The sequence below is a fragment of the Heliangelus exortis genome, chromosome 2 (assembly GCF_036169615.1).
Source record: "Heliangelus exortis chromosome 2, bHelExo1.hap1, whole genome shotgun sequence".
In the NCBI taxonomy this organism is placed as follows: Eukaryota; Metazoa; Chordata; class Aves; order Apodiformes; family Trochilidae; genus Heliangelus; species Heliangelus exortis.
The window spans coordinates 129900701-129928064 of NC_092423.1; the positions used below are offsets into that span (position 1 = coordinate 129900701).

A 27364-nucleotide genomic window follows, 5' to 3' on the forward strand; every position below is an offset into this window, starting at 1 on the left:
TCACCCCAGAGACCGAGGAGTTGGTGTAGTAGTGCACAGGGAGAGAGCTTTGGAGACTCATGGACACTGGAATACTCTATGTCCCTTCTCATGTTTTCAAAAAGGACCTACACTTGCTCATACAAGTGAAATTCCTCTGCTGCCCCAGCCCACAGGCGAGCAGTCCAGATGGGTGAGTGTGCTCTGTGCCAATGGGCAAGTGTCAGATTGGATCCCTGCTCATCAAACAGGACAACATTTGCCTCTGGGTTTTGATTGAAGTAACTCCTTGTGTGAAGGAGGAAGAACAACCAGGCTTATACAAAGCTAGCTAAATGTGACCTGTACCAATTATAATTTGCGTTTTTTATCAATCACCAAAAAATCACTTAAACCTTTTCATAAACACATGGAAGAAGAAGAAAATGTTTAAAGTGATTACAAAGAAAATTATAACTGAGTGAGGCTTTCCTAATAACAAGTTTTCTTACTCATTTTCTGGTTACTCATTTAAAATTATTCAGTTGGGAGAATCCTCTTTTTGACCATTATTCAATATGGACCTACTAATGATGTAGTTCTGATTATGTGTATTTCTAACAATGTGTACTTCTGATAATGGTGTAAACTGGAAAGAGTTTTGAAAATGAGGAATATCTCAAGCAAAGTGAGAAGTAGTTAAAATTGCAGCTTGTCACTGATACTTTCTGTCACTTGCAGCCAAGCTGCTAAAGACAACCAGCACAACATGTGGCATAAGCTATCCCAACACCTGGAGAACCTAAACCTTTAAACATTGATCTTTAGCATGTCCTTTGAGAAGTGCAAAATAAAAGTGCAGGACGGAAGGTGGAGAAGTCCAGAAGAAAACCAAATCAGATTGCAGAGTGGGTGAGGTGACAGTAGGAACTTAGATGCATGTTTCGTTCTTCAGCTAAAAGCTGATGATGTCAAAGGGTTTCCCCATTCTGTTTTGCTCTCAGCTTGAGATTCACTGAAGAATTAAGCTGATAAACAATCAGGAGTGTCATGTTGGATTCCCATGTCCCAAGAGATGGTGAAGCTAACAGCTCATTCCTGACTCAATCACATTGCTCGCCAGCAGGCTCTTCCAGTAGAGGGGCTATAGCTCCCTTGTCCCACCCCTTGGAATAATTTCAATAATATTTCTGCTCTTTTAATGTTTTTCAACATTCATCTCTTGCTGGGAAATTCAGAGACTAAAAAATAACACTGAAGTAAATTTCCTTGTGAAAGCACAGGCTTTCCACACTCTATTGAGATAGAAGCAAATTTTCTTTACAAGGGTTGGAGAATCTTGGCATCCATCTGTAAGCGAACCTTGTTCGTTTTATTAATGTTAAATACAAATCAGTAAGTTTAGCATGCTTCAGAAGGACAGCTCATCTGGATAGCAAAATCCTTTGTCAGTTTAGATCATAGAAAATAAGTTTATTTAAATGTTATTACAAATGTTGTCATGTAAATTTTTTCAGTGATTAATACAAGTCCTTGAAATTAAAATGACAACTCAATTAAGACATCAGGTTGTCTCTGTTATGCCATGTCACTTTTCTAATTGTTTCCATGTAAAACTACCTAACAGCTTATTATCCAAAGGTCAGAATAATGCCCAAGCACAGACAAACCCTCCAAGTGTCATATTCGTGGAATGCTAGATGACTTCATAGTTATGAAATTATTTCATTTCTCATGATAATTCCCAACTTGCCAAGTTAGTGAATTTTAAGAACTCTGAGAGCAGATTGTAAGATAAATGTGAAATAATCCATACTTCTGGAGTCAGGGACTTCCCTCCAGGCATTAGTTCATACTTGACTTACTTGACTTACTCTTGGGGATAAAATGAGTTAGGACAAGGTCTTAGATACCACATTCTCTTACTGGGAAAGAAAACCAACTTGCACAACTTTGGCTGTCTCATGTTTCTTGTTACACAGGCACTAAGAAGCAGCGGTTGCCATGAAATACTTTATTTAACCTCTGCAAAATGTTTTTTTAGTATGGCAAGGCAGTTCAGTTAAGTGAAAATAAATAGTTTTAAAAGGATTGTGTTTCTTTCACATTCACATCAATAAAATTGTCCATTTTTCTTTTGCTAATTAAGCATAGTGAGAGATCCAGTGAATGCCTGTTTGAATTATTTAACACGATTAAATATATAGCTAAAATAAGTTATTTTTATAGTAGAGATAGTTATGTAAAGCTTTATTTACATTCAGAATTAATTTTAATATTAATGAAGATTGTATAGGCTGGACTTAAAAAATGTTCAACTTGTTCATGTTATGAAAACAGCTATAGCACACCAAGGATTTGGATTTATAAGCTACAGAAGGTGTCCCTTCAACTGTTTGGCTCAAGTTAAAGCTTGGTCCGTCCTTCCTTCCTTCCTCCCTACCTTCCCTCCTTCCTTCCTGCCTTCCTGCCTTCCTTCCCTCCTTCCTTGGGAACTTAACCTTTCCCTTTTAACTTTAACAGAGATTCCTGAAAGTCTTACTGGTTTGGCTAATATTTCAGTAGTAAGTCTGATGTCCAATGCTTTTTCTTATACTCTGCTCCATTCCCCATATTTTCTTCATGAAGTTTCAACCTTCCTTAAGGATAAGACACCCCCAGCTATATAGTCCCTTTCAGAGTTGGGGTAAGTCCAAAACTGATGATATTTGAGGCTTTAAGCAATTCTAGCAAAAGTTTTCAGACCTCGTGAGTTTGTTTTGCAGATTTTAATGGAAGTGAGAGGTCTGTTAGATTAGGGAAGTGGAGCTACATTACTCCTGTGCTCTACAGGCAACGCTGGCTCTTACATTATTATTGGATCCAGTCTGCACTCCTTATCTTGATCTTCAAGTTGCTCTGTGGGATGGGCCCCTGTTATGTCAAAAGTCATGTTTGTCTCCAAGACAGCTGTGTTTTTTAGGAGAAAAACTGGAGCATATGATACATAGGGTGAAACTCTGAAGTTAGAAGAGATCAGATCTTCCTAGCAATTCTCTCAGAGTTAAGGAATTCTGTCTTGCAAGACAGTAGGCAGTCAGAGGGTCCCACTAGGGATCACACCAAATGTAAAAACCAGCTATTCATGTGAGAGTTCCCTGGATGTATTCTGAAGAGATTGCTTGTGAACAAACAGCAAAATTCTTCAATATCACGCACACTAGTTATTACTAGTTATTTTCCACATGCTCAAACTTCTGCAGACTTCTTTCAAGAAGCAAAAGAATAATGGATCTAAATTAATTCTTTCGCTTTCTGTGCACAAAATAACGTTGCATAGCAGGAGTCTGCATTTAAAGTAGCAGCTCCCAAACCTATCTCCAGAGGGTTCTCCCAGGCTTATGGTAGCAGCCCATTTTCACTTTTCACCATCCTTGAAGCAGCAGGTGTATGTAGTGGGTGAAAGTCAGTTGATTTGGGCAATGACATCACTAAGAACATGGCCAAGTTACTTTTTACAGAAAAAGTAAATTTATTTCTTGACAAAGTGAAACAGCTCTGTGTCACTTTATTGCTACTTATATAGAATTTCTGAACGTACACTTACAAATTCTTGAACAGACAGTAGTAGTGGTTGGTATAATAATACCTTCCCTGAAACCCATTTAAAGCTTTTCTTCTCTTATTTTAAATAGCATGCCTGTAAAGCAGAACTTCTGCTAGAATTTTGTAAACAGAATTTTTAAAAGCAGTTGTAGATTTAGAAATAACTTTAAGAACCTCCTCCTCCTTCTCCAACAAAAGAAGAAATAAAAAAAAGATCCTGAGCCAGATTTTAACTTACGTTACATCTCCAGCAGAATCATAATTCATTGTTATTTATTTCCAAGTTGCCATTGTTTCAGGTATTGGGTTATATTAAAGTGTAAGATGATGTACTGTACTCTGTGGGTTCAAACTTAGAAACTGTGACTTACATATCAGTTATTATTGAGATGTTTTACTGTTTTAATGCTTAGGAATATTACAGATTCTCTGTACAACCTTCTGTACTTTACATAATCCACTCCAGGTAATTTACAAAACAAAATCAGAAAAAAAAAGAAAAAAAAAAAAAAAAAAGCATGCTTTGTGTTATTTTAAACTGTCCATGTAGTCAGAATGCATTGTTGCTTACCTTTGCAGTCTTGCATTGAAATAATTTTTATATACCATATTATATGTAAATGACTTTCTGGATAGGATCATTAATCATGGGAACCCTCATAATTTGGTTAATGTTCCTTAGCCCAAAGATTCTTCTTTTCCAGTGTGTGTAAAGCCAGTTTCTACCTGTCAGGTTCAGGCCTGCTCTGCAGCTTGTGTTGAGGCTCGCAACACCTCTAGGAACCCCCAGTGATCAGAGTTTATCTACTGAGCATGACCTTTTTTTTACTAGGCAGAGTGGGGATGTTGGAAATTGCTGTCTCCTATGCTCTGTACTGGCCTTCTGTCTTACAAGGGCCAATGGTGTAGAACTGGTCAGATCTCCAAGGTCACATGAGAAAACTGAACTTCAAAGTCTTTTGGTGGCTGCTGCAGCTGACAATGTGCAGAATGAACATTTCATCCACTGTTTTTCCAAATACTAATAGGTTTTAGTGTTTTAAGTCCTAATCCTTGTCAAGGGCTATCTGATCCCCTGAAAGCACAGCCAAAAAATACCAATCACCCTTGAATTTTTCAGTTAAAATTTATTTTTGCTGCAAGTCTTAGAATTCAGCTCTTCAGGTCCATTTCCTGTGTGCTGCTGCGTTATCACAGCTTTTTACTGTCTTGTACCTTCTGAAATAACCACTGCTTCCACACCATTAACCAGATCCTCATCTGATCCCTCCAAGTCTCTTAGAGGTAGGAATAACAATCCTTATTCTTCCCAAAAAGCATTTTCTAGTTTTACTAAGAAGACAGGTATAATCTAACTACAGTGAAACCAAGTTAACATTGGTGAATCTGCAAGTAGAAATCAAATCTATGTCACTAAGCATTTTGATGCCAAAAGCTTTAAATTTACTTGTACAGCTGGAAAATGCTGCCTTTTCTACACAGGCTCCATTCTTAATCTCATCTTAATCCCCAATTTCAGTCTTGATACTTTGTCATATGACACTTAGTTTTATTTACTGAGATTGTATCCTTCACTCACACATTTAGCAGAAAACCTAAGTAAATTTTGACGAGTGCATGGAAACATTCTGTGAAGAGACTTGATAAAGAATACAGATATTCTAGCCATTCACTCCAGGAAGGGCAGCTTCATCTTAGGCTGCCTCCCTGACACCAATTTCTTTCTCTCTCAAACCAGAAGTCCATAATGGCTCAGAGTTACAGATTCAAAGTCTGGTCCAATCAAAAAACTCTGTTACTTGCTGGTTTGTTTTCCTAACTAAAAACGCAGAAATCAAATGCTAACACAAATTATTTTCTGTCTTCACACATACAGTAGTTGTTTTCAGCTCTCTAAACTATAAATTGCCATTTGGCACTGGATTGTATTTGTTAGAATGCTTTTGAAGTCCATGGAATATTTTTGGTACCTTTCTGCAATTACCTCTCTTTTCTCCTAATACGTGTACCATACTTAGCTATACTTGTTGAACTTCTTAAGCAGCATTTAATAAATACTTAGAATTTACTTAAATCTTGATAAATGAGAGGGAGTTACATGGCAATTACCATTTATCTGTCATTTCAGTTCAGTTTTACAGCATTAGAGCTCTGCCTTGTTGAGTATCTTAACACCATCGATTATGACGTCTTCTGCTAAAATATGTTAACGCCTGATTACTTAATTTTCTAAAATTACTTCAATTTTTGTTTCCTGCCATACATCTCTATATCACTTAGTGTCATTTGCTAATCACCACTGGCCACATTTATGTAACTGATTCACCCGGAGATCCCTTTATGTTTTCATAGAACTTAGTTTCTTGGTTCTAAAGTGAACTTAGAAAGTACCCAGTTCTACTGTTATATCATTAATACAAATCCATTCCATATTTTCAAAATAACTTACAAAGACTGTTCCCTTTGTATGTAACATTTACTAGTATACAAATTATATGTTTATAAAATAAGTGTAAAGTAAGTTTATAAAATAAGAAATTGTTAATATATGTTAATAGCTCCGTCTTATTTTTCTTTCTAAATCATGAAGTTGAGTGCAGACTAATTATTGTGCTACAAGGAAAGTTAATAAGGCAGCATTTGGGAGCTAATGACTGCTCAGGGAAAGCTGACAGCGTGTCCTTGGGAACATTCAACTTGTGAGCAAAGCTGTTCATACAGGGTGGGAAACATCCTAATGTTGGAGCTACATACAATTACTAATCATCAATTATGGTACTTATATGACATCTGTCTTTGGAGAACACCATATTTTGTGTGCCTTCTAGCTGAGACTGACCACTTAGTACCTTTTGTCATTATTTGGCTGTCATTTCCAGCTACCAGTCTCTCCAAAATAAACAGTTTTCTTGTTTCTTTTAGTTTTCATATGTGATGAGATTTATTCCCAGCTGTCTCTGTAAGAAACTGAACTGATTCCAGCCACTGCAGTTGTATTTTTTTTTTATTTGTTTTTCCTCTTCTGTAACTAGCACTTAAGAATGAAAGCGATGCATTTGTTTATGAGTTTGAGTGTCCTGGTGCACAGCTTGCCTCAATGTATTCTTGAATACAAAACTGTGCCCACGCGTGTGCACATCCAAGAGGCATGCCCATGGGCACACTGGCACAGCTTAGCCTTTGTGCTTCCAGCATAAAACTAATTTAAATCTGAATGCAACAGTCATCACTCTTGCAAATTCAAAAGCCACCCACTGAATGGATGTTATTGTTCTGTGTGTAACTTGTGCTGAGGATACCACAAATTGCAAACAGGCTACTGAGTTGTAATATCTTTGAAAGTTGTTGCTGTGGTTGTTTCTTAAAACAATGAAAAAACCCCAACATGCAGCCATTCACTAAGTCCAACTGGACAGATCTATGGCCAGTGCTATACTTTTTTGGAAACAAATCACAAGAGAACATAATATTTACAAGTTTCGATTTTTGCGCGTGTAAATAATCAAACTTTGGGCCTGATCCTGTTCTCAATTACTTGAATTAATTAATGACAGATGTCCAAAATCAGAGTGAAATTCAACCCTCGAGAGAGAATTCCCACAAGGCCTTTATATAACTGCTTTAAAGGACTTAAGTGATGCTTAGGCTCTGTGCTGGCCCTCTGCAAAGAATAAATTTTACCCAGAATGCTTACTTCTTTGATCACTTATATATAACTCACATTCTTAAGTTTGCACAGCCACAAAAGATCTATACAGAACTAAATAGCCAGATCTTCAGCTGGCGTAAATTTATGTAACTTCATTGACCTACATGGAACAGTCCCAATTTTCACTACTCTGGCTTAAAGAATCTCCATGGGATAGAGGTAAGTGCGTATGGTGGGTAAATGGATGAAAGGCTCTTCAAATGATGAAAGACTATATTGCTCTGGAAGTGATTTAAGTTAAACTGGAAAAAAGCCACTCCTTTTCCGGAATAAATCACACAGGGAGTATAATTATGCAGTTAAATTTCTTCTCATGCAGTCAAGCTTGAACTTGCCACCACATTTGTGTAAGAAATAAAATGTTTCCCATCTCTCAGCAATCTGCGAAGTTCAGTATTTAACACGCGTGTATATGTGAGCTATGTAAGTGTATGTACAAATAGATTTACATCCTTTATTTTGAAGGGAGAGGTATTTGTCATTTTCTGTCCTATTCTGAAGGCCAAAAATCTCACCTGGACCTGCTTTCCATATCACCTTGCTGGTATTAAAAGAGGGTGGATATCTAGAACTATTTCAAGGGAAGTAAAAAAACCTCTCTTGTTCCCTGACGGAGGCTCTGTAGTCGACATACCCTTTTCTTCCTGAAAGTTGTGTGCTGCATATTAAATACACTGTTAAAGCAGGTAACATATAGAAATGCATGATGGAGAGCCATCTTATGGTATTGGTGGTTTTTTCTTTTGTATCTGAAATCACAGATTGAGTGGGTCATTCAGCAAACTGGTTTGGTTAGCATTGCGTAGTTTAAAACCGATTTCTATTTCATGGGAATTTGTATGCTACTGCAAGGCTTTTTCTTCCTTCAAAGTTATGTATTGAAGTAGTCATATCTTTCTTTCCAGCTGTTACACATCTGTATTGAAGGCTGGGGAAACTGGAGGTGGTCTGAGCCATTCAGTGTGGACAATACAGGTACCTTTATTCGTACCATTCAGTACAAGGGCCGGACGGCATCACTTATTATCAAGGTTCAGCAGCTCAGTGGAGTGCAAAAGCAAGTAAGTATTCAATCTGATTTGGAAAAAATAACTTGAGTAATTTAAACTGTTACCTATTCATGACTTATCATTTATTCTCTCCTTATCATTTATTCACCTTATCAGATATTCACCTTATCATTTATTCTCTCCTACTTGGATATGCAAAAAAACCCACAAGTGTAACACTCTCCTGGGGTCATTTTTGGGAGCTTTTACAACTGTTTTCTTCACGTAGGTGTGTCTTAGCATCTTAAAGCTCAATTACCTTCACATATTTTGTACATTCCAGTGAAAATCCCTTTGCCTGTTTTTTAAGTTTCAACAGTGCTAATTTATAGAATCTGTTATATGTTTTAAGCTCTTGAGAAGCAGAATTTACATATTTTTTAAGAAACTGTTCATTTGTTATTCTGACTTGTAATTCAGGCTTTTGTAATTGTTAAAAGAGAAAGAAGTAATGACCAAATTAACATTAAAAAATGGGCTACCATGCAGTAACTTTTAACATACTGCCTTTGTAAAGAGATCTGTTCCTAACACTGCAGTCATTCTGCCTGTGTTGGCAGAAACCAGAGCATGTGGTGGACAGAACATGTTCAGCTCATGGGTATGGCAGAGAGCCTTACATTGCACAACAGAAGTGCAGCTGATCAGACAAGAACAGTGCCTGGCGTCCCTGAAAGCCCTGCTGAGTTTTAGTTGGTAGGTTGCAACTCTGGTGTGCACCCTCATTAATGAAAAGCAAATGCAGGTGGTTGTCGCAGGGATACACATGGAATGCTTTTCCTTCATATGGCTTAGAAAAAGTCAGATATAAGTTCCATGATAAACAATTCGTGGTTGATGGACAGCAACAACTCTGAGTCTAATATGGTAATTTTCTAGATGAGTGCACTTAAATACAGAAATGTGGTACAGCCATTTAGAATGGAACTATAAACTTCAATAGATCCCGGGTCTGGATCACTGGGATTTTGATGGGAGTGTGAGATGGTAGTAGAAACCTTTCTTCTGAAGTACCTCACTGTGCCTGCTCAGAAAGGGATGAACATTCAGAGACCATCACAGTACTCTTAAAATCCAAACCAGAGCTGTGTCAGCCATGGGCAGTACTGCTGAGTTCAGTGGGAATGAAAGTGGATATGTTACGTGTTTCTTTCGAGCCTGGATACTGACTTAGCAATATTTCAAGTATTTTAATGCCTAGTTTTCTATGAAATCTCGTATACATTTGTCCAATAAAAATAATGTTTTACCATTCACGGCATTCAGCGGTGCAAGGGAAAACCTAAAACAGAGAGATTATTCTTGTGCAGGTTTTCACTCTGTAGTTCAATTTTGACCTTTCTTTTTCACAGTTGTTTATAAATGAACTCCCTACTTTTCTGTGTTTTAGATCCTAATCTGTGGAAGACAGACAGTCTGTAGCTACCTCTCCGAAAGTATTGAACTGAAAGTGGTTCAGCATTATGTGAGTCAGGATGGACAGGCTGTTGTTAAAGAACGTATCAACTGCCTTGTGGCCAAGCAGAAGTTGCCTTCATATGTCCTAGAAAATGATGAGCTAACTGAGCTGAGTGTGAAAGCTACAGGAGATGAAGACTGGTCCCAAGACGTGTGTCTAAGTTCTAATCATACAGAACACAGCACTGTCATTCAGGTATGACTAGAAAGAGGTATATATAGGAATATAGCATTGAAAATGTTTGAGAGAACTGCAAACTTTGAATTTAGAGTTTTATTTGATAGGATGAAATGCTGAATGTTACCATCCTGAAATAATTTTAGTGTAATACTGTTGATCTCTCTGCATGCAGGTACCTTCTTCACAGAGTTCAATTACTTATGTGTGGTGCACAATTTTGACTTTAGAGCCCAACTCTCATGTGCAGCAACGACTAGTAAGTGTATTTAGTGTCTGAAATCTAGTTATTTATGCCTTACATGTCATACAATAAATTAAGGGCCGAATAACCTACTTTAAAGTTTTATTAATAGCTTGTTTTAAGAGTTGTAACACTGAAATAAAATTAGCCTTAAATTAGTATATTGTTTTCCTTTTGTAGATTGTTTTCAGCCCTCTTTTCATTGTAAGGAGCCATCTTCCAGACCCGATTATCATACATCTAGAGAAAAGAAGTCTGGGACTGATGGAAACACAAGTGATTCCAGGGAAAGGTCAGGAGAAAGCACTGCAGAATATAGAACCTGATCTTACACACCACCTGACATTTCAAGCCAGGTAAAATACTCACTTGCTTTGAAAAAGTTTCATTTGTATGGAAAAGAAGGAATAATTTACAGTTTAACTGCTGGTGTATTTTTTCCAGCAGTGTGGCATATGCAGAGGAGATACAACAGAGCAAGCATGTATGGCCTGAAAACAACTTTCCTGATAGGAAATACTAAATTTGGTATAACTGTCCTAAGCACATTGGCGTTATTTTGTTTAAGCAGTTCATAATTTTGTGTTTTGAAAAATAAATTCCTAAATGATCTTGAAATTTTCTTGGGAATACTGCAGAGTTTCTAGGATCTCAGACACAACAGTCATTACAGTCTCATAACAAATTCATGCATGTCAGTTAATGCTCAGGGAACTTGTTAAACACTTTGATTCATCCATGGTTACCTTGAGTGTTCCTACTGCAGAGTACACTTGGCAAACTTCACTAAGAGTCAGTGCTACCAGTGTTGATCTTCTTGTGTGACTGAATCTCTTTTCAATGACAGGGAGGAAGATGATCCATCAGAGTGTGCAGTACCTATCTCAACCACATTAATTAAACAGATAGCAACGAAATCCCAGCAAGGTGGCAACGTCAACCAAATACTGTCTGAGTTCTATGGCACTTCTAATCCTCCCCAGCTTGCATGGCCATATAGTAAGAAGGATTCAGACAGGTAATTCTTTGCAAAACTTCTTCATTGTTGGTATGTTGCCCTTTCAGATAAGTTGAAATCATGTTCCAGAAGGCTGTATGTGATCAATGTAGAATTTGTTTTCAGTAATTACATGATTCCTATATGAAAGCTGCAGGTGGGAAAAAAATGAGCTCAGCCCTTGATTACACTGAGAACATGGCATCAGCAAAGACTAAAAAAATTAAACTATTTTTTGTGGATGCACCTTCTTTTCTGCAACTCTAGAGGCTGTTGTTTATTCAGTAGCTGTTTCAGTCTAGAAACAAGGAGTTGTAGGGAGTTGTAGATGTAGGAAGATGTAGGAGGATTTACTGGGATAAGCAAAAGGAAATGTGATTTTATGACTACAGAAGTGACAGGTTTAGTTCTGAAGGATAGTGGTTATTATATTAAGGCATTTTGTTAATTGACCAAATTTAGATTGAAGTTGTGCAGTTAAAAATAGCTCTTCATAGCCTACATGTAGCAAGATCTGACAGCATCTCAGTATGTTCTAGAATGATAAGGTAATAGGAGATATCTTTTCTGTTTTGAAACCAGACAAGCCTTTCAGATTTCTGAAAATAACAGTTTATCATTTTTAATCTTGAGCTGATTATTCCTTTGACTTTATGTTTTTGTTTATTTGGTTCTGAACAGCAATGAACAACTCTCCCAATGGGATAGCCCAATGCGGGTAAAGTTGTCAGTGTGGAAACCGTGTGTTAAAACTCTGCTCGTAGAACTCCTGCCCTGGGCTTTGCTTATCAATCAGTCCAAGTGGGACCTCTGGTTGTTTGAAGGAGAGAAGATCGTTCTTCAAGTACCTACTGGGAAAGTAATTATACCTCCCAATTTCGAGGTAACTTTGCCACTCATCTTAACAGGCACTGTTCTGCTAAACATTCTCATTCTGAAGAATTGTTATAAATCCAGATGATTTCCACATTACAGTCATTGTGTCTGTTAGTCATATGAGGAGGAATAGAATCATAGAATCGTAGAATTGGCTGGGTTGGAAGGGACCTCAGAGATCATCAAGTCCAACCCTTGATCCACTACCGCTGCAGTTACCAGACCATGGCACTGAGTGCCACATCCAGTCTCTTTTTAAATATCTCCAGGGATGGAGAATCCACCACTTCCCAGGGCAGCCCATTCCAATGCCTGATCACCCTCTCAGTAAAGAAATTCTTTCTAATGTCCAACCTAAACCTCCCCCGGCACAACTTGAGACCGTGCCCTCTTGTCTTGCTGAGGGTTGCCTGGGAAAAGAGACCAACCCCCACCTGGCTACAACCTCCTTTCAGGGAGTTTTAGAGAGTGATGAGGTCTCCTCTGAGCCTCCTCTTCTCCAGGCTGAACAGCCCCAGCTCCCTCAGCCTCTCCTCATAGGATCTGTGCTCGAGTCACTTCACCAGCCTGGTTGCCCTCCTTTGGACCTGCTCCAGGACCTCGATATCCTTCCTGAACTGAGGGGCCCAGAACTGGACACAGGACTCGAGGTGTGGCCTCACCAGTGCTGAGTACAGGGGCAATAGAAAGAACAATAGAAATTTGCCACACTCGCAAGACATCAAGAAAGTAGCATGACATACTTCATAGGAAATCGTACTTGTCTACCTGAATTTAGAGGTTTGTGTAGTAATGGATCTTCTCCCATACCTTAGCTTGGCCATGCACATACATTTTTATTACAACCCTGATATTCTTCATTTTTGAAAAAGTTAAAATAATTTGACACAGCAGCTTGTCCATTCCAATTGGGCAATCTGATACTTCGTGTTTATTTTGTCTTTTTATTTCCTCCGTGTATGTCTATTACTAAACAACAGGTCTGCCTGGTAACATGTATAATCTTGATTCCATCATGAGGATGAGACCCATATACACCTGGTAGTTTCATCTGTTCTTGTACCATGTAGAAAGCATCAGAGAGAAAGGAAAGAATTGGATTGACTTGATGCTGGAAACTACATTTAACTCTAGTAGAAACTTATCAAAATATCAACAAGAGATAATCAGTCACTTATCTGTTGCAGGAAGCTTTTCAGGTTGGAATATACTGGGCAAACACTAATACTGTGCACAAATCGGTGGCAATTAAACTGGTTCATAATGTGACTTCCCCAAAATGGAAGGATGCAGATAATGGGGAAGTGGTAACGTTGGATGAAGAAGGTTTTGTTGAAGCTGAAATAAAACTTGGTGCTTTTCCAGGCCATCAAAAGGTTAGAAAAAAATTCTCATGATTTTTAACTTAAATATTAAAAAAAGAAGGCATATAGCAGGAGGAAACAATCAAAAGTATGCAGTGTGAAATCTCTTCCCTCATTATGTTAATATATACATAATCGTAGAATTATTTGAGTTGGAAGGGAGCTCTGAAGGTCACATAGTCCAACCCCCCTGCAGTAAGCAGGGACACCCTCAACTAGATCAGGTTGCTCAGAGCCTTGTCAAGCCTCACCTTGAATATCTCCAGGGATGAGGCCTCAACTACCACCCTGGACAATCTGTTTCATTTTTCCACCACCCTCATGGTAAAGAATTTTTTCCTAACATCCAATATAAATCTGCTTTTCTCTAATTTAAAACCACTGCCCCTTGTCCTATCACTATAGGCCCTTGCAAACAATTAATCTACAGCCTTCCTGTAGGCTGCTCCCCAGCTCCCTCAGCCTGCATAAACAATATATGAAGTATAATTTAAAGAATTGGGTCATAAAAACATTCTGCCCAACTCATCAAGATAATACAGTATCTCCCAGAAAAAGAACTAATGAATTCTCAGTCTTGTTCAGGAAACATTGATAGATGCAATTTCAAAAGTATGCAATGTTGCTACAGTTACAAAGTGCTGGATTCCATGGGCATAAAGAAAATGCCAATCCTGTCACTGTATTTCTATATCTTTTGTGATTTTGTGTGTGACCTCATAATTGTTTTCAATCATTACAGTTGTGTCAATTCTGCATTTCTTCAATGGTTCGACAAGGTATACAGATTCTACAGATAGAAGATAAGACAACAATAATCAATGATACATCATATCAAATCTATTACAGGCCACAGCTTTCCATTTCCAAACCCCACTCAGGAGAAGAGGTAAATAAATCACTGTGGGTACTGGTTTTGTTTGTCATCTGCATCTGCATCTGACTTGATGGTCTCAACTACATATAGCAGAGCTTTAACAGAAATCTTTAGAGATAATAATAATAAAGTAGTTTTGTCATTTTAATTTGAAATACTGAATCCTGTGTAAATTCAACTCCAGGAATCAACTGTGATCAGAAATCTGTGCAAGCAAGATATTCTTGCACATTGCAGAATTAGTTCTGCTTGTTCTCCATCTGTTCAGGCACTAATGGCCATTTCTGTAAAATAGGCAGCATAATCCATAGTAGTTGTTGAAACTGTTTTCAGAATTTTTCCTTAGTTTTCATGTAAAAGAAGTATGTTGGCCTGACAAGCTGAAAACTTTTAGTTATCCTTTTGGGCAGATTCCAGTTATCTGAACAAAGCTGCAGAACTAGAAACAGGCCCATAGATTATGTATTTCAGTGATCTGCATCAAATCATAAATATCCATTTTCTAATAATCACACAGTATATTTAAGGACTAGATTACAGGAACCAAAATGTATGCATGGTCAATGTATTTTAATCAACCATTTATACGTATTTATTGAAGATTAGATTTATAGTAAAATATGTGGAACGACTTCTCAGGGTCCAACTTGCTAGAGAAATTGGCAGATAAGCAAATTTTTTAAAATTCCCTATTTCTGTGTTGTTTTTCTTCTGCATTAGTATTCTTCACATTGGTATCTACATTCATGCATCTCACATTTTGTGGCAAATTGAAGAATGCTGAGGCTAAAATCCATTCTAAATTTTATGTCTAGAGGTTGATTTTCTTTCACAGTTATGTTGCAGTGATGTACCTTTTATGGTACATCATAAAGAGTTATGTTGTATAACTGAGAGTTCACAGTGCTCAGTTAACTGCCTAAGTATACCTGAGGACAGAATTTGGCCAAATATCTTTTAATGCAATGTGCAGTCTTTAGTTAGTTGTGGTCACTTGGCTGCTTGAGACTGTTCTGTACAAATTGGTATGAACAGAACAGTCCACAACAACCCCATGCAACACTCAGGCTTGGGGAACTGTGTCTGGAAAGCTGCCAGGCAGAAAAGGACCTGGAGGTTCTAATTGACAAACAGCTGAATATAAGGCAGCAGCATTCCCCGAGTGGCTTAGAAAGCAAATGGCATCCTGGCTTGTATTAGAAATAGTGTGGCCAGCAGAAAAAGGGAGGTGGTTGTCCCCCTGTAGTCAGCACTGGTGAGGCCACGCCATGAGTATTGTGTCTGGTTTGGGGCACCTCAATGTTAGACACATACTGAGGTGCTGGAGAGAGTGCAGAGGAGGACGACAAAGCTGGTGAAGGGCCTGGAGAATAAATCTTAGGAAGAACAATTGGAGAAGCTGGGACTGTTTAGTTTGAGGAAGATGAAGAGAGACCTCACCACTCTCTAGAACTACCTGAAGGAACATTGTAAAGAGGTTGGTGCTGCTCTCTTCTCATGGGTAATTAGTGATAGAACAAGAGGGAATGGCTTCAAGCTGCAACAGGGTAGGTTTAGACTGGACATTAGGAAAAAATTTTTCACAGAAAGACTAGTCAGACACTGGAATAGGATACCAAGGGAGGTGCTTGAGTCACCATCCCTGGTGACTCAAGGGTGGTTTAGATGTTGTGCTGGGGGATATGGTTCAGGGGAGAACTTTGGTTGGGTGGTGGTTGAACTCTATGATCCCAAGGGTCTTTTCCAACCTGAAAGATTCTATGTTGTGCTGCCACCACCTTTTTTCTTTCCAGGAATTCAACTCATCAGCCAGTACAGTGTTCAGCATCAGTCCAGCTGGGGCAGCACCCGGCACAACGCTGAGCACTGTGCCCTGCTGGGATCTGATGCCAGACACCAGTCCTGCAGCTTCAGGAGCTCCTCTTACTGACAAGCGTGTGCTGCTGAGTTTCAGCCCAGGTGGCTGTGCTGGGAGCTGGGAGCTGTGGAGCCTCCCAGCTGTCATTAAACAGGAGTTTCCTAGGCAGAGCGTGGCAGTGCCCACGGGGGTTCCTAATGAAAGTGGATTTTGTACCAGGTACTGTACACTGCATGGTTATCAATAATGAACTCTGCTTCTTGCTATAAAGCTTCAGCTGGTAACAAACCCTAAGAGATTAATGCTATAGTCAGAGTAACACATGCACCCCATATGCAAAGGGCAGGTCTTACTTTAATTTGAAAATTATTATCTTTTGATGGTTTTGATGCTTTTATTGTAACTTGTTATAATGTTATGACCATGTTGTACAGTTTTTATAGCATAGGGGCTGCTATTATTTTATGTGCATAAAAAAATAAGAGATTGAAATGTTTATGTTTGAGATTATGGTCTTTTTAAATTTGTGAGCAACAATTTAAGAGTTCAAGGACGGTGTGAAATGATACGAAAAAAAAATTAAGGTTTTGTTTTTAAAAGTTAAATATATATTTTAGTAATATTAAGAAGAGGAAAAACAGTAAAAGCGAAAAAAGGGACGAAACTATTTTGAGACTACAACAAGGAAAGATCTCCAAATTTTAAAGCCTGAAGAATCCAAATTTGCATTCTGCTTACAAACAAATGCATCCGGACAGTTAAAAATAATGTCAAATGACTTTTCAGATGCCCGACTTTAATTCTCAGACCTGATATCTGAATCTATTCGTGCTTATGCTGGTATAAACAAGAAACAATCTGCTGAAATTAGAGAAGCTACATCAGTATATATTACTAGCTATATGATCTTTCTCTTGCCTGTCGGGCCTTCATCTAGTTCTTTTGCAGAGCCTAAGTGGTATCATTGTAGATACTAAAGATTCAAAAAAATTAATGTGAAGAACAAGGGAAGGATTCCTTATAATTCTGAGACAGGCCTGGAGGATCTCATGTTCCTAATCGAATTTTCAGACTGTTTGGATTTTTAAAAATGCCATGTGGTGAAGTTTTTTAGAAATAGCCAATAAATATGCACAAGAAAAAAATGAGTTTGTGTTTATTTGTGAAGACATTTTATATAGCTAATGAGTAGAACTAAGTTGACTTCTTTTCATTTTGAAAATTTATGTAGTGATGATCCGTATCATTAACATTTAAAAGAGCAATAACATTTTGGATCATTTCAGGGGAGCAGTGAGTTACAAATTTATGTATTTGTTAAAAATATCTTCCTTGTGTCTCAGAGAAGCATGTGTGCAAATTCTTCTGGAAAAATTTAAAGATTTATGTTGAAAATTTGGGCCTACAATCTCATGTCTTTAATTTAGTATAAATCTTTGCTGTCTAGGGCTCTCATCTTGCAAACACACGTGCTCATTTTAACTCCTAACTATTCTCTATGAAAGGATTTCTTCTCTGTTACTGGTTTTCATGCTTTTCTCATGTGTTCATCTGTTTAAATATAATTCTCAGTGGAGATATGTACTTGCCTAAATGTATATAAATATCTGTGGAATTTGATTATAAAGAATCTTTACAGGTGTTAGTTTTGAATGGTTTTGGTTGTCCAGAGTAATAATACATAGACGTGTCATCAAAAAGATGGGTAACCAAATGTATCTGCTTCTGTTTTAGAGCTATAGCTCTGACTTATCAAGAGCATCTTGGTGTGACATACCTAACACTTACAGAAGATCCTAGTCCTCGTATAATTATCCACAATAAGTGTTCTGTTCCATTACTTGTAAAAGAGAATTTTAAAGGTAGGTGATATGCAGTAATTAGAAACTGTTCATGTACTGTTGTAGAATAATTATTTTACTGGATCTCTGTTGCAAAGATGGGTTCAGTATGTGTTTTGGTTACAAGAACTTGATGGCCTCATAAAAGTCTGTCTCATTTTGAGACACTTTAAAGCCTGGAAGCTAATGGAGCTAACTGTGAGGTCAGGAGTATGAACTTACATGGCTTCAGGCTTTTGGGTCTCCCTGGTTCCAGCTGTCAAGGCTGTAGGAAACTTAGTAGGAAGTGGACTTGTGTTGAGATCAGTTCAAGCTCATGGAACATTTAAACTTCCCCAGACTTGCAAATATAGTACAACACATATTGTCACAGTTCCAGTATGTTAATATAATTATTATTTATGTAAATCTTAATGATACAAAAAAGAAAAGGGAAAATATTCCACCCAATAGAAAAGTGATGTTTTTATTTATTAGAGGTATTTCAGATAGCATCTTCCTCACTTGTGGTCAGATAGAAACTTCCTCATTTGTGGAAGCATAGGTAAGTTGTTATTTAAATCAGGTTTTGGAAAGCCTCTAACCTTGTGTATTTTATAAAATTTCAGATACACCAAAGTTTGAAGTTTATTGTAGAAAGGTTCCAGCTGAATGTTCAGTTCATCATGAACTTTACCATCAAGTCTCCAGCTATCCAGATTGCAAAACAAAAGATTTGTTCCCCAGCATTCTTCTGAAAGTGATGTCAACCAGTGAATTAGTAAATGAATGGAGTGATTTTGTAGACATCAACAATCAAGGAACACAAGTACATCATTATAAGTATATTTACTAGTTCACAGTATAAATGATCTGTCCACTATATCGTTCCTCTGCAATAAGCATATTCTTTCTGTTGATTTTGTTTTTTTTTTAATTTAAGTCTATAAAAATAGCTAAATCAAAAATACAGGCTTTCTAGCACTGATTTTTTTTCTCTTCTCTTTAATCAAAGTAGAAATTTTTTTCAGGTATTCCCTGGAAAAATAAATCCTGAAAAATTCTGTGCCCTTTAAGCAAAGAATCCCACAGGATCCAGGAAAATCCTTCTATTTGGTAGCTAAATTATCACAGGATTTTTATCTTTATGTATTGAAGGAATCATCACTGTCATTCTCCCTGTGTCTTCACAGAAGCAACTTATGCCTTTCTAAAAACAGAAACCCCCTTTTCTTCCCTTCTGTTATTTTTCTCCTTTTTTGAGGTAAATGAAAACTTCCTTGACAGGAGTAATTCTTTTTGATGGGAATTTTTTTCCATCTTTGAAGTCATTAGTTTACATGGAATCAACATAAACTGCTTGGCTCTTTGAAAGAAATACTAGTTTCAGATGTTTTCCCTGGGGACCAATCACAAAATGCTCTTGATTATTGAGTGTTATGTTATATAGCAAGTAGTTCAGTTTCATTCAGCAAGCCAGTCAAGCAATGCAAGGTTTCAAATTTCAGTCATTAATGTTATGCCAGACTAGGGTTCTTTATAAGTATCTGGCTCCTAGAAGGAATTAGATGCTAAGACAACATTTGGTGATCATTGTCTACTTGAAGAACTCTCCAAATAAAAAGTGCAGCCTTCTGTTATTCTAGTTTCAGGGTTTACATGTAGAGATCTCCTGAGGATTTCTCAGTCAGTCTTTCTCTTAGAAAACTGTAAATATAAGTAAATGAGAAATAGGCTAATAGCTTCAGATAAAACCCAGTTCAGATTGTGAAATAACTAGGATTTAGAAGATCTTAAGTAATTTGTACTCCTCCTGCGTGGTCACAGACAGGTACTTCTTATTCTATTAGAAAGAAAATGTTAATAATTTACTAAAATTAAGGTATTTATCTTACCACGAGAATTATCTGAAATTGGAATTTAAATTACCAATCTTTAAGATCAGTAAGGATTTTTTAGAATAATAAGGGTGTATTGAAAATTCAATAGATGTCCTGTTTTCTCAAATTCCATCATGCAGGATTGCAAATCTCTTTTAAATAAGCAAAGGACCAAAACTGACATAATGAAATCCAAAAGTCTCTTATATGTAATTCCCAAAAGAGTAAGACACAATTCGATGAATGAAACCTGTACAAGGTTATTATAAATAGTGTAATGAGACACAGTTTAAGTGCTGATCCTACTAAACTTCCAAGTGTTTTTCCTTCTGGTGATTTGTTAACAGCAGTTAAGATTCTTCAACACAAACAAATGTTTATTTTACCTGTGCTGGCCCATTATCTTTGTAGTGTTTCTTGAGCTTAGGTTCCTTTAAATTATATCTTCTGTCATTACAGTCTAATAAACAATTGTGTTGACAGTAGCCCTACAAGAAAACAGAAGCCAGCTTGCACTAACAAGGATTGCTCTTAGTTCTCCAAGACTTAAAAAGACCTGAATATATTATATTCTGGGGGAAAAAGGAAAAAAACAAAAAAGAAAACAAACAAACAAACAAAAAGTTTTATAAAACTACTGTAGAATTAATCTCAAAAAGCAATGCATCATTTCTTTAAGCAGAGCATTCCTAAGAACAGCCTGTTCAGAATGGAAGTTTACACATTTGTAAGCAAGACAAACCTGTTGTGAAGTTCTCATTTTCCTGCCTTTTTAGACACTTACACTTTCCAATAGACTGTTGTCATATTCCTCATCTAGTTGAGTCTGTCCCTATTTACTGCAGGGGGTTTAGACTAGGTGACCTTTAGAGGTCCCTTCCAACCCAAAATATTCTATGATTCTGTGATTCTATGATATCTTTGTGTCAGCACCTTTCTTGTGAAGGTGCTCTTACCAGACACATTTAGATGTTGAGTTGTATAGCAAGTCTTTATGAATTCATAATGTTACTTATATTTTAGTCTTCACTTGTTTTTTATTATGCTATCAGCCATTCATCTAACCAGCTCTAGGCAAGGGCATAGCAGCATAATGTTAATGTAGGGGCTGTTTTCCAGAGGAGAAGGTGGGATTTTGCAGAATTCCAGCAATATACCTTTCTCCTTCATCCAAAATCACAAATTTAAATTTCCTATTAAGTCTTTTCTCATATAACTCACTCCTCTCCATGCATCTTGCCTCTTTCTGGAGAAGAAGCTTTGTATTAAAATGTATTCAGTTTTACAATTAAAGGATGAGGTGCAAATTTCTCCTTGCTGTGCAACTGAAATACTTAAAGTATTAGAGCAGTTTTTTTCTGAAGTATTCAAATTTGTGTGGTTTTTTTCTTACTGAACAGTGTCATTATTTGAGTGAGTAAAAGGTTTCAACCAGAAGGCGTTGGTAGGATTAATTCAAAATATGACATCAAAAATAGTAATTTCAGTAGCATTCCATATGTTTCTAACTCTCTTCACTAGATTGTGTTCTTAACTGGCTTTGGCTATGTTTATGTGGACATTGCCCATCAATGTGGAACAGTAATCATAACCTTGGCCCCAGAAGGAAGAGCTGGACCCGTCGAGATCAACCTCAACAGGTACCAAAAGCACATAGCTGATGATAAAAAAGCATTGCCAGACAGTACTGAGAGGTCAGTCAACTTTCTAAGTGTTAATTGACTTAACAAACTTCAGGTTAACTGTTTGGTAGGTTTCCTACTGCTGCATACTCTGTGGCATACGTTTAGATCCTATGTTATGTTTTGCCTATCACAGTTAAAAAAGAACAATATCATCAAAAGTTATGTCACTTTGGGGTGAACACTACATGTCCAATATAACAAAAAGCTCCGAGTTGTTAATTTTAAATATATAAATTTTCTATCATAATTAATTCTGTGTGTGCTCATCAGTTGAAAATGTATTTATCTAGGTCCTGCCATCTGCAGTTGTACAAGCTCCCACTAAAACTGGTAGGAAGCTTGATGTGAAAGGGCTGTAAAAACAGTGTTGCAGTCAGTAATTAACTGTAGTTGATTATAACATTCTTCTTTAGAAGACTGCACCACATACCGCAGCTTGGACCTCAGCTCCATTCAAGTGCAATTATAATGCTACCAATTTCCAAGACACAGAATGCTTGACCTCCAGCAGTGCTGTTGCAGTTTTAGAATTAAATTTGTTGTACTGTTTTTATTTGCACTGTAATTAAGCATTAGCCCAAGAAACTGGTCAGCAGCAGTAGTTATTAGACCACTTACTAGTTAAACTTGGCAATGAACAGTTAACACTGGAGGGGGTTGAGGCCCTCAATGCCATCAAAAATACTGTGGTGGCTTTGCTGGACAGCACTTGCTGCATGTGATGTGAAATGTATTATCCATAATAATAAACTTCAGTAGTGGCCCCCAGAAAATACTATAATGGCTGAGGCTGTATATGAATTATCAGAAAATTGTACTTACTGCCTGCTTTTAATATCTTGCCCTGCTGCAAATTCAATAGAGAACTGTGGTGTATAAAGAAACATTCCTCTCCAGACTGTCCAGTTGATTGATAAGAAAGGAGAAAACAGGCATAGATGTGTAATATCCCATTTCTTAAAATGCTTCCTGGGTGGGTGGTACCTGGGTGATTAAGTCTGACAGATCCCATTAAGGTTAACGGGACTTGCACAGTGAGTATCCCATGTATTATGGAGAACATCTCTCCTGATAACTTTTTGAGAAAACCAGATGCCAGGTGAACTCAAAATACATGAAGTAACACAACTTCTTTTTCCTGTCCAGAGGTCAAGAGCAGACTCTGTCCCTGAAAATGTTTATCAGTCAGTTAAATCTGGGTGCATTTGATGATATTACGAACCATAAAGTGTCATCTGAACTACTGCATCTCACAGCAGACAACATTCTTGTCCACATGGCCCCAGCCACCAGCTACCTCAGGCCCCTGTCGCAGGAGTTCCAGCGGGATGCTGTGGAAGGCCTCCCACAATTTCATAGTCTCCAAGTGTATTGTGAAGATTTGCAATTGGACAATCAGTTGTACAGCAAATCCAATTTCCATTTTGCAGTTCTTCTATGCCAAGGAGAGAAAAGCGAGACTGTGCAGTGGTCCAGAGTGAATAACCTCATTGTTTGTAACAAAGATTTGGAAAGCTATAAAGAAAACTGCTTTATAAAACTCTGCATTGCTTTTTCTGAGGAGGAGAATTTCATGTTTCATGTGAACGACCTCAGCTTTGAGCTCAAACCAGCCAGACTGTATGTGGAAGACACCTTTGTTTACTACATTAAGACCTTGTTTGACACGTACCTTCCAGAAAACAGAACTGCTTGTCAGTCTGTGAGTACTTCAGATACTACCCTTATACTGCCTGAACAAGTGAGAGAGCACGCAAGAGCTTTGGTCAAGCCAGTGAAGCTACGAAAATTAACAATACAACCTGTTAATCTCCTTGTCAGTATTCATGCTTCATTGAAACTGTATATAGCCTCAGATCACACCCCTCTCTCCTTCTCTGTGTTTGAGCGAGGACCAATCTTCACCACTGCCAGGCAACTTGTCCATGCCTTGGCCATGCATTATGCTGCTGGAGCACTTTTCAGAGCAGGTCAGTACTTTTCCATAACGTGTAACATTTTTATTACGTACCAGGATTCTGTGATTGTGTCTCAAGCTGAATAACCTAGATGTTAGCCATGCAATTACTGTTTTCCTCAAACGCTCTTTGATAATGATATTTTCAGACACCTTTCATGTCCTGCCATATGACAGAAGGGAAATAAAATGGCTGAGCAGACACCAGTGAAGATTTGTAAAGTTGTGCTAAACATTAGCCAGCTGCCTGAAGGCTTTACAAAACCCTGAACACAGCATAAAAATGTATTCTAGCTGGCTTAGGTTTTTGTCATTTTATATTAGAGCACGAGTCAGAATCAACCCACATTCCTCACATAAACTCCCCAAAACTACATTTAATCAAATTATTCAGCATGTTGCTCTGCATTCAGAAGTAAATTATAGCCCTGAATGTTGTTTTGTTGTTAAAACTCCTTTGGCTGCAGTTTATGATTAGGAATCTGTCTTTCTTCATACAGCCTTCATGCTAAACTGGCACACAGATGTTGTCCTTTGATCCAAGAACTATGAAGTTTGCTGTTGCTGACTTTTTTCCATATAGGATCAATAGTAAGCAATTAGTCTGTTAGGTTAGAAGGTATATTCTTTTTCCCATAAATATTAATTTAGAAATAATGAAGTTTGGTCTCTGATGTGTCTTAGTTTAGAGCAGAATTTGTACCCAAGACAGGCGAAAGCTCCTCCACAATAATACATACGGAATACTCCACACTAAAATGTGGGATTTTTTCTCCTGCAATACTAATGGGCAGATTTTCTGACATGCCAGTGTTTCCATTTGTGTGGCAAGCATAGCTGTGACCTCATCTCTGTGCACAGTTTCCAAAACTGTACATATGCATTTCAGGTATTTATCAACAGAGAGATGTCGATACGTTTTTCCACTGTGTGCATAGCTGTCATGTATAGCTGATTGTGGCAACTGTGTACAACATAGTGCACCAGAAATTCATGCACTAATTCATAATTCTTGCATTATTTTGCTTGCAAAATTTGGAGGATTTTTTTCTTTCTACTACTTGTTTGGATTTGTTTTACAGTCAAACCCCATAGTACAAAAGGGGAGATGTAGTTTTCTGCTAACAAAGAGAGAAAGTGTGGCCAAATATGGTTCCCACTGTGAATGTTTCTCCCCACAACAGGCTAGGAGTGATGGTGCAAGTGGTGATAGATTGCAGCAGGAAATTGAGGTTGTACTGGCTTTTCATCCCCAACATCCCAGGTGAGGCACATATGCTAGTGAAGGATTTCTGAGCCCGGTCGTGGTCTTTCCTCCTGTGCTACCCTTGCAGTGCCCAGGCCACCCCTCACTCTGGGCTCATGATGTAGCTGAAATCAAGCAGGTTTAAATATTAAGAAATAAGGTTTGCATAAGCATGCATTTAGTTACTACTCAAATCTCACTCCAACTACTGAAGCGTATTTTTTGAAAGGAGTTACCATGATTAAAATACTGAATAGTGTTTATTAATGTTTGCTCACGCAAATAAGATGCTTTCTTTTGAAGAGCTTGTGGCACTTGTCTAATGACTGACTGTGTCAACAAAGTTAAAAAAGAGGGGAAAAATCAAGTAAAAAGCTTTATATGGTCTGCAAACCCTGAGTTCTTTCCTCATCACCAGGTGAGTTGTCACCTCTTACAGAAGCAGACCTCACTCTCCTGCATTTTAACTACATAACCCCTGCTAAACGGGGGATTGCTTGAACCCCTCTTCTGCTCACCATTGCTCCATGCATCCTGTGTGCAAGACCATTGCTCCCTGTGAGAGGGGGCAGGATGTGTCCCCAAGTCTGCAAAGGAGCTGTATGAGGCTGCCCCACGTGCTGCAAAGTGGAGCTTCTGGAATCCAAGTCTCATAAGCAATGAATGGGGTCAGAGAACTCTGCTCAGATACAGTGATTAGCATTGCTTGTCTCAAATCAGCAGAACTTGAAATGGAAATCTCCCATCCTTTTCTAATTAAGTTGGCTTCTATTAAAAAGTTAATAAAATTCTATTTAAAAATATTACTGGTATCAGCCAGATCTAACCCTGCAGTTGCCTATGAAGAAAATGCAGTGGCTGTCTGCTAATGTAGGTATTTCTAACTAGGGCATATAATTACTAAGCTTACTCTGGGATATGCTAACCTGACATGATACTGTATTTCTGCAAAGTAAAATGCAGCGCAAAGCTTGTGAATTGAGGGGTTATTCCTGATTTATCATTTTCCTATTCCTAATTTACTCCCACACCTTCCTCCTTGGATTAGGTTGTCCATGCTGGCAATGAGGAGCCATTATTTTTTTTCTGAGCATTGGCCAAGGAGGGTCACCCTTGGCTGCAGGTTGCGTGGTCCTCCCATGTGTGTGTTCCTTCCAGAACTTTCCAAAACTGACAGCCCATGGGCCAGAGCCAGACTGCAGCAGCCCATCCCTGGATTATCAGGGAACTGCTCAGCTTTGTATTTAACTGATTTTAATCTCATTTTCATTCCTGAAAATGCTGGTTGACCAAACAAGTGAGTGGAGTTGCAGACTCTCCTATCCTGGCCTGGCAGTACCTGAAGGGCAGCAAGGCATTAATCCACAGTGTCATGCAGCCCTTTTCCACCACCTTATGCTGTCCCATCATTGCCTTGGGACAAGGCATGCCAAGGACATCTGGAAAAAAGAAAAGGAGAAAAAAAAAAAAAAAAAGACTGTTCTTAAGGGGTTCTTGCAACATTATTGATCAGAAAAAAACAGAAAGAGCATCTCTCCCATCTGCACATGTCTCCCCGCCCCTCCAGCTTTTCATCACTTCACACAGTGGCAAGAATAATTTGTTAAAAATACAGCGAGGGAGTGGCAGGCCCAGCCTGGATCACTGGCTTCCCCTGGTCCCCACAGGGAAGGGCTGCCAGGGGTCCCCCTCTCCAGGGCAGGCACAGTGGGATGCCGTGTTCATGGCCACTCAGCTCATTGTGTTGCCAGCAATACTTGTTTTTTGTTTTCCTAGTCCATCCCACCCTCTCCCTCATGTCCACTGAGATTCCCACTTTTTTATACTACGTGAACTGGAGTTCTGAACCTGCCAGGGCTGAAATGTGGGACAGATCCAACAAGAATAATAGGTTTTCCGGGAGCTTACAACGATAGTATGAGATTAATTCATTTCATATGAGTAACGTTTTCTCTTCTTTTCAGTTTCATGATTCAGCCTTCCACAGGAGTGACTGGGAGGGGTTACTAGAAAACAAGGAAAGCATCTGGATAGCAGGAGTTTGCAGTGATGAGATGGGAATGAGGAGGGCAGCGTAGATCAAGGGCCCTCAGCAGGCGAGCAGGAGGCCAATCTGTCCTTCTTTCAGTCTCCTGGCCCTGTCATGCCTTGTGTCACCCTGACAAGTGCCAGTTGAAATTAATGGTCCCAAATTCATGGGGGCTCAAACCCCAAGCAGTTCCTGTTGAACGTTTATAGCCATTCCTGAATTGCTCTCTCTGGGCTGCCGAGAAAAAAGTTATGCAGCACTATTTCCCCAATAAATCTGCTGCCAACCAGCCTGAGAAAGACAAGACCTGCAAACAGCTTTCCAGCAACAGATTGCTGCACGCTCGGCCATCCAGCAAGCTGCTGGCAACCCTGCGTTTATATAGGAAACCAGATCCACAGATAACCTCTCCTGGGATATGTATAAGGAATACTCCCCTATGAGTAACCTAATCAGCATGTAGATGTCATTGCTGTTTACACAACTGTACTGAGCAAAAGACATTTGTCTGGCTTTCACTGCTCTCTGAAAGAAAATGATCAGCGTAGAAGGGTTTGGGTGGATTTAAAATAACTTCTAAAGCACTTGTCAAAA

The 27364-nt window shown here is 38.3% G+C and overlaps 1 protein-coding gene across 4 annotated transcripts in view; it reads left to right on the top strand.

Annotated features, from left to right (window-relative positions):
* The window catches only part of VPS13B (vacuolar protein sorting 13 homolog B), a 425857-nt gene that overhangs the window by 378610 nt on the left and 19883 nt on the right, over window positions 1-27364 (top strand). For all 4 annotated transcript variants that reach the window (XM_071738035.1, XM_071738039.1, XM_071738037.1 and 1 more), the window contains exons 44-56: window positions 8158-8313; window positions 9692-9955; window positions 10113-10196; window positions 10362-10537; window positions 11029-11199; window positions 11860-12061; window positions 13242-13430; window positions 14161-14307; window positions 16089-16372; window positions 17888-18015; window positions 18603-18802; window positions 21375-21493; window positions 22685-23508. In XM_071738035.1, the coding sequence (XP_071594136.1) occupies window positions 8158-8313; window positions 9692-9955; window positions 10113-10196; window positions 10362-10537; window positions 11029-11199; window positions 11860-12061; window positions 13242-13430; window positions 14161-14307; window positions 16089-16372; window positions 17888-18015; window positions 18603-18802; window positions 21375-21493; window positions 22685-23508 (2944 nt within the window). The remainder of the gene's footprint in view (window positions 1-8157; window positions 8314-9691; window positions 9956-10112; window positions 10197-10361; window positions 10538-11028; window positions 11200-11859; window positions 12062-13241; window positions 13431-14160; window positions 14308-16088; window positions 16373-17887; window positions 18016-18602; window positions 18803-21374; window positions 21494-22684; window positions 23509-27364) is intronic.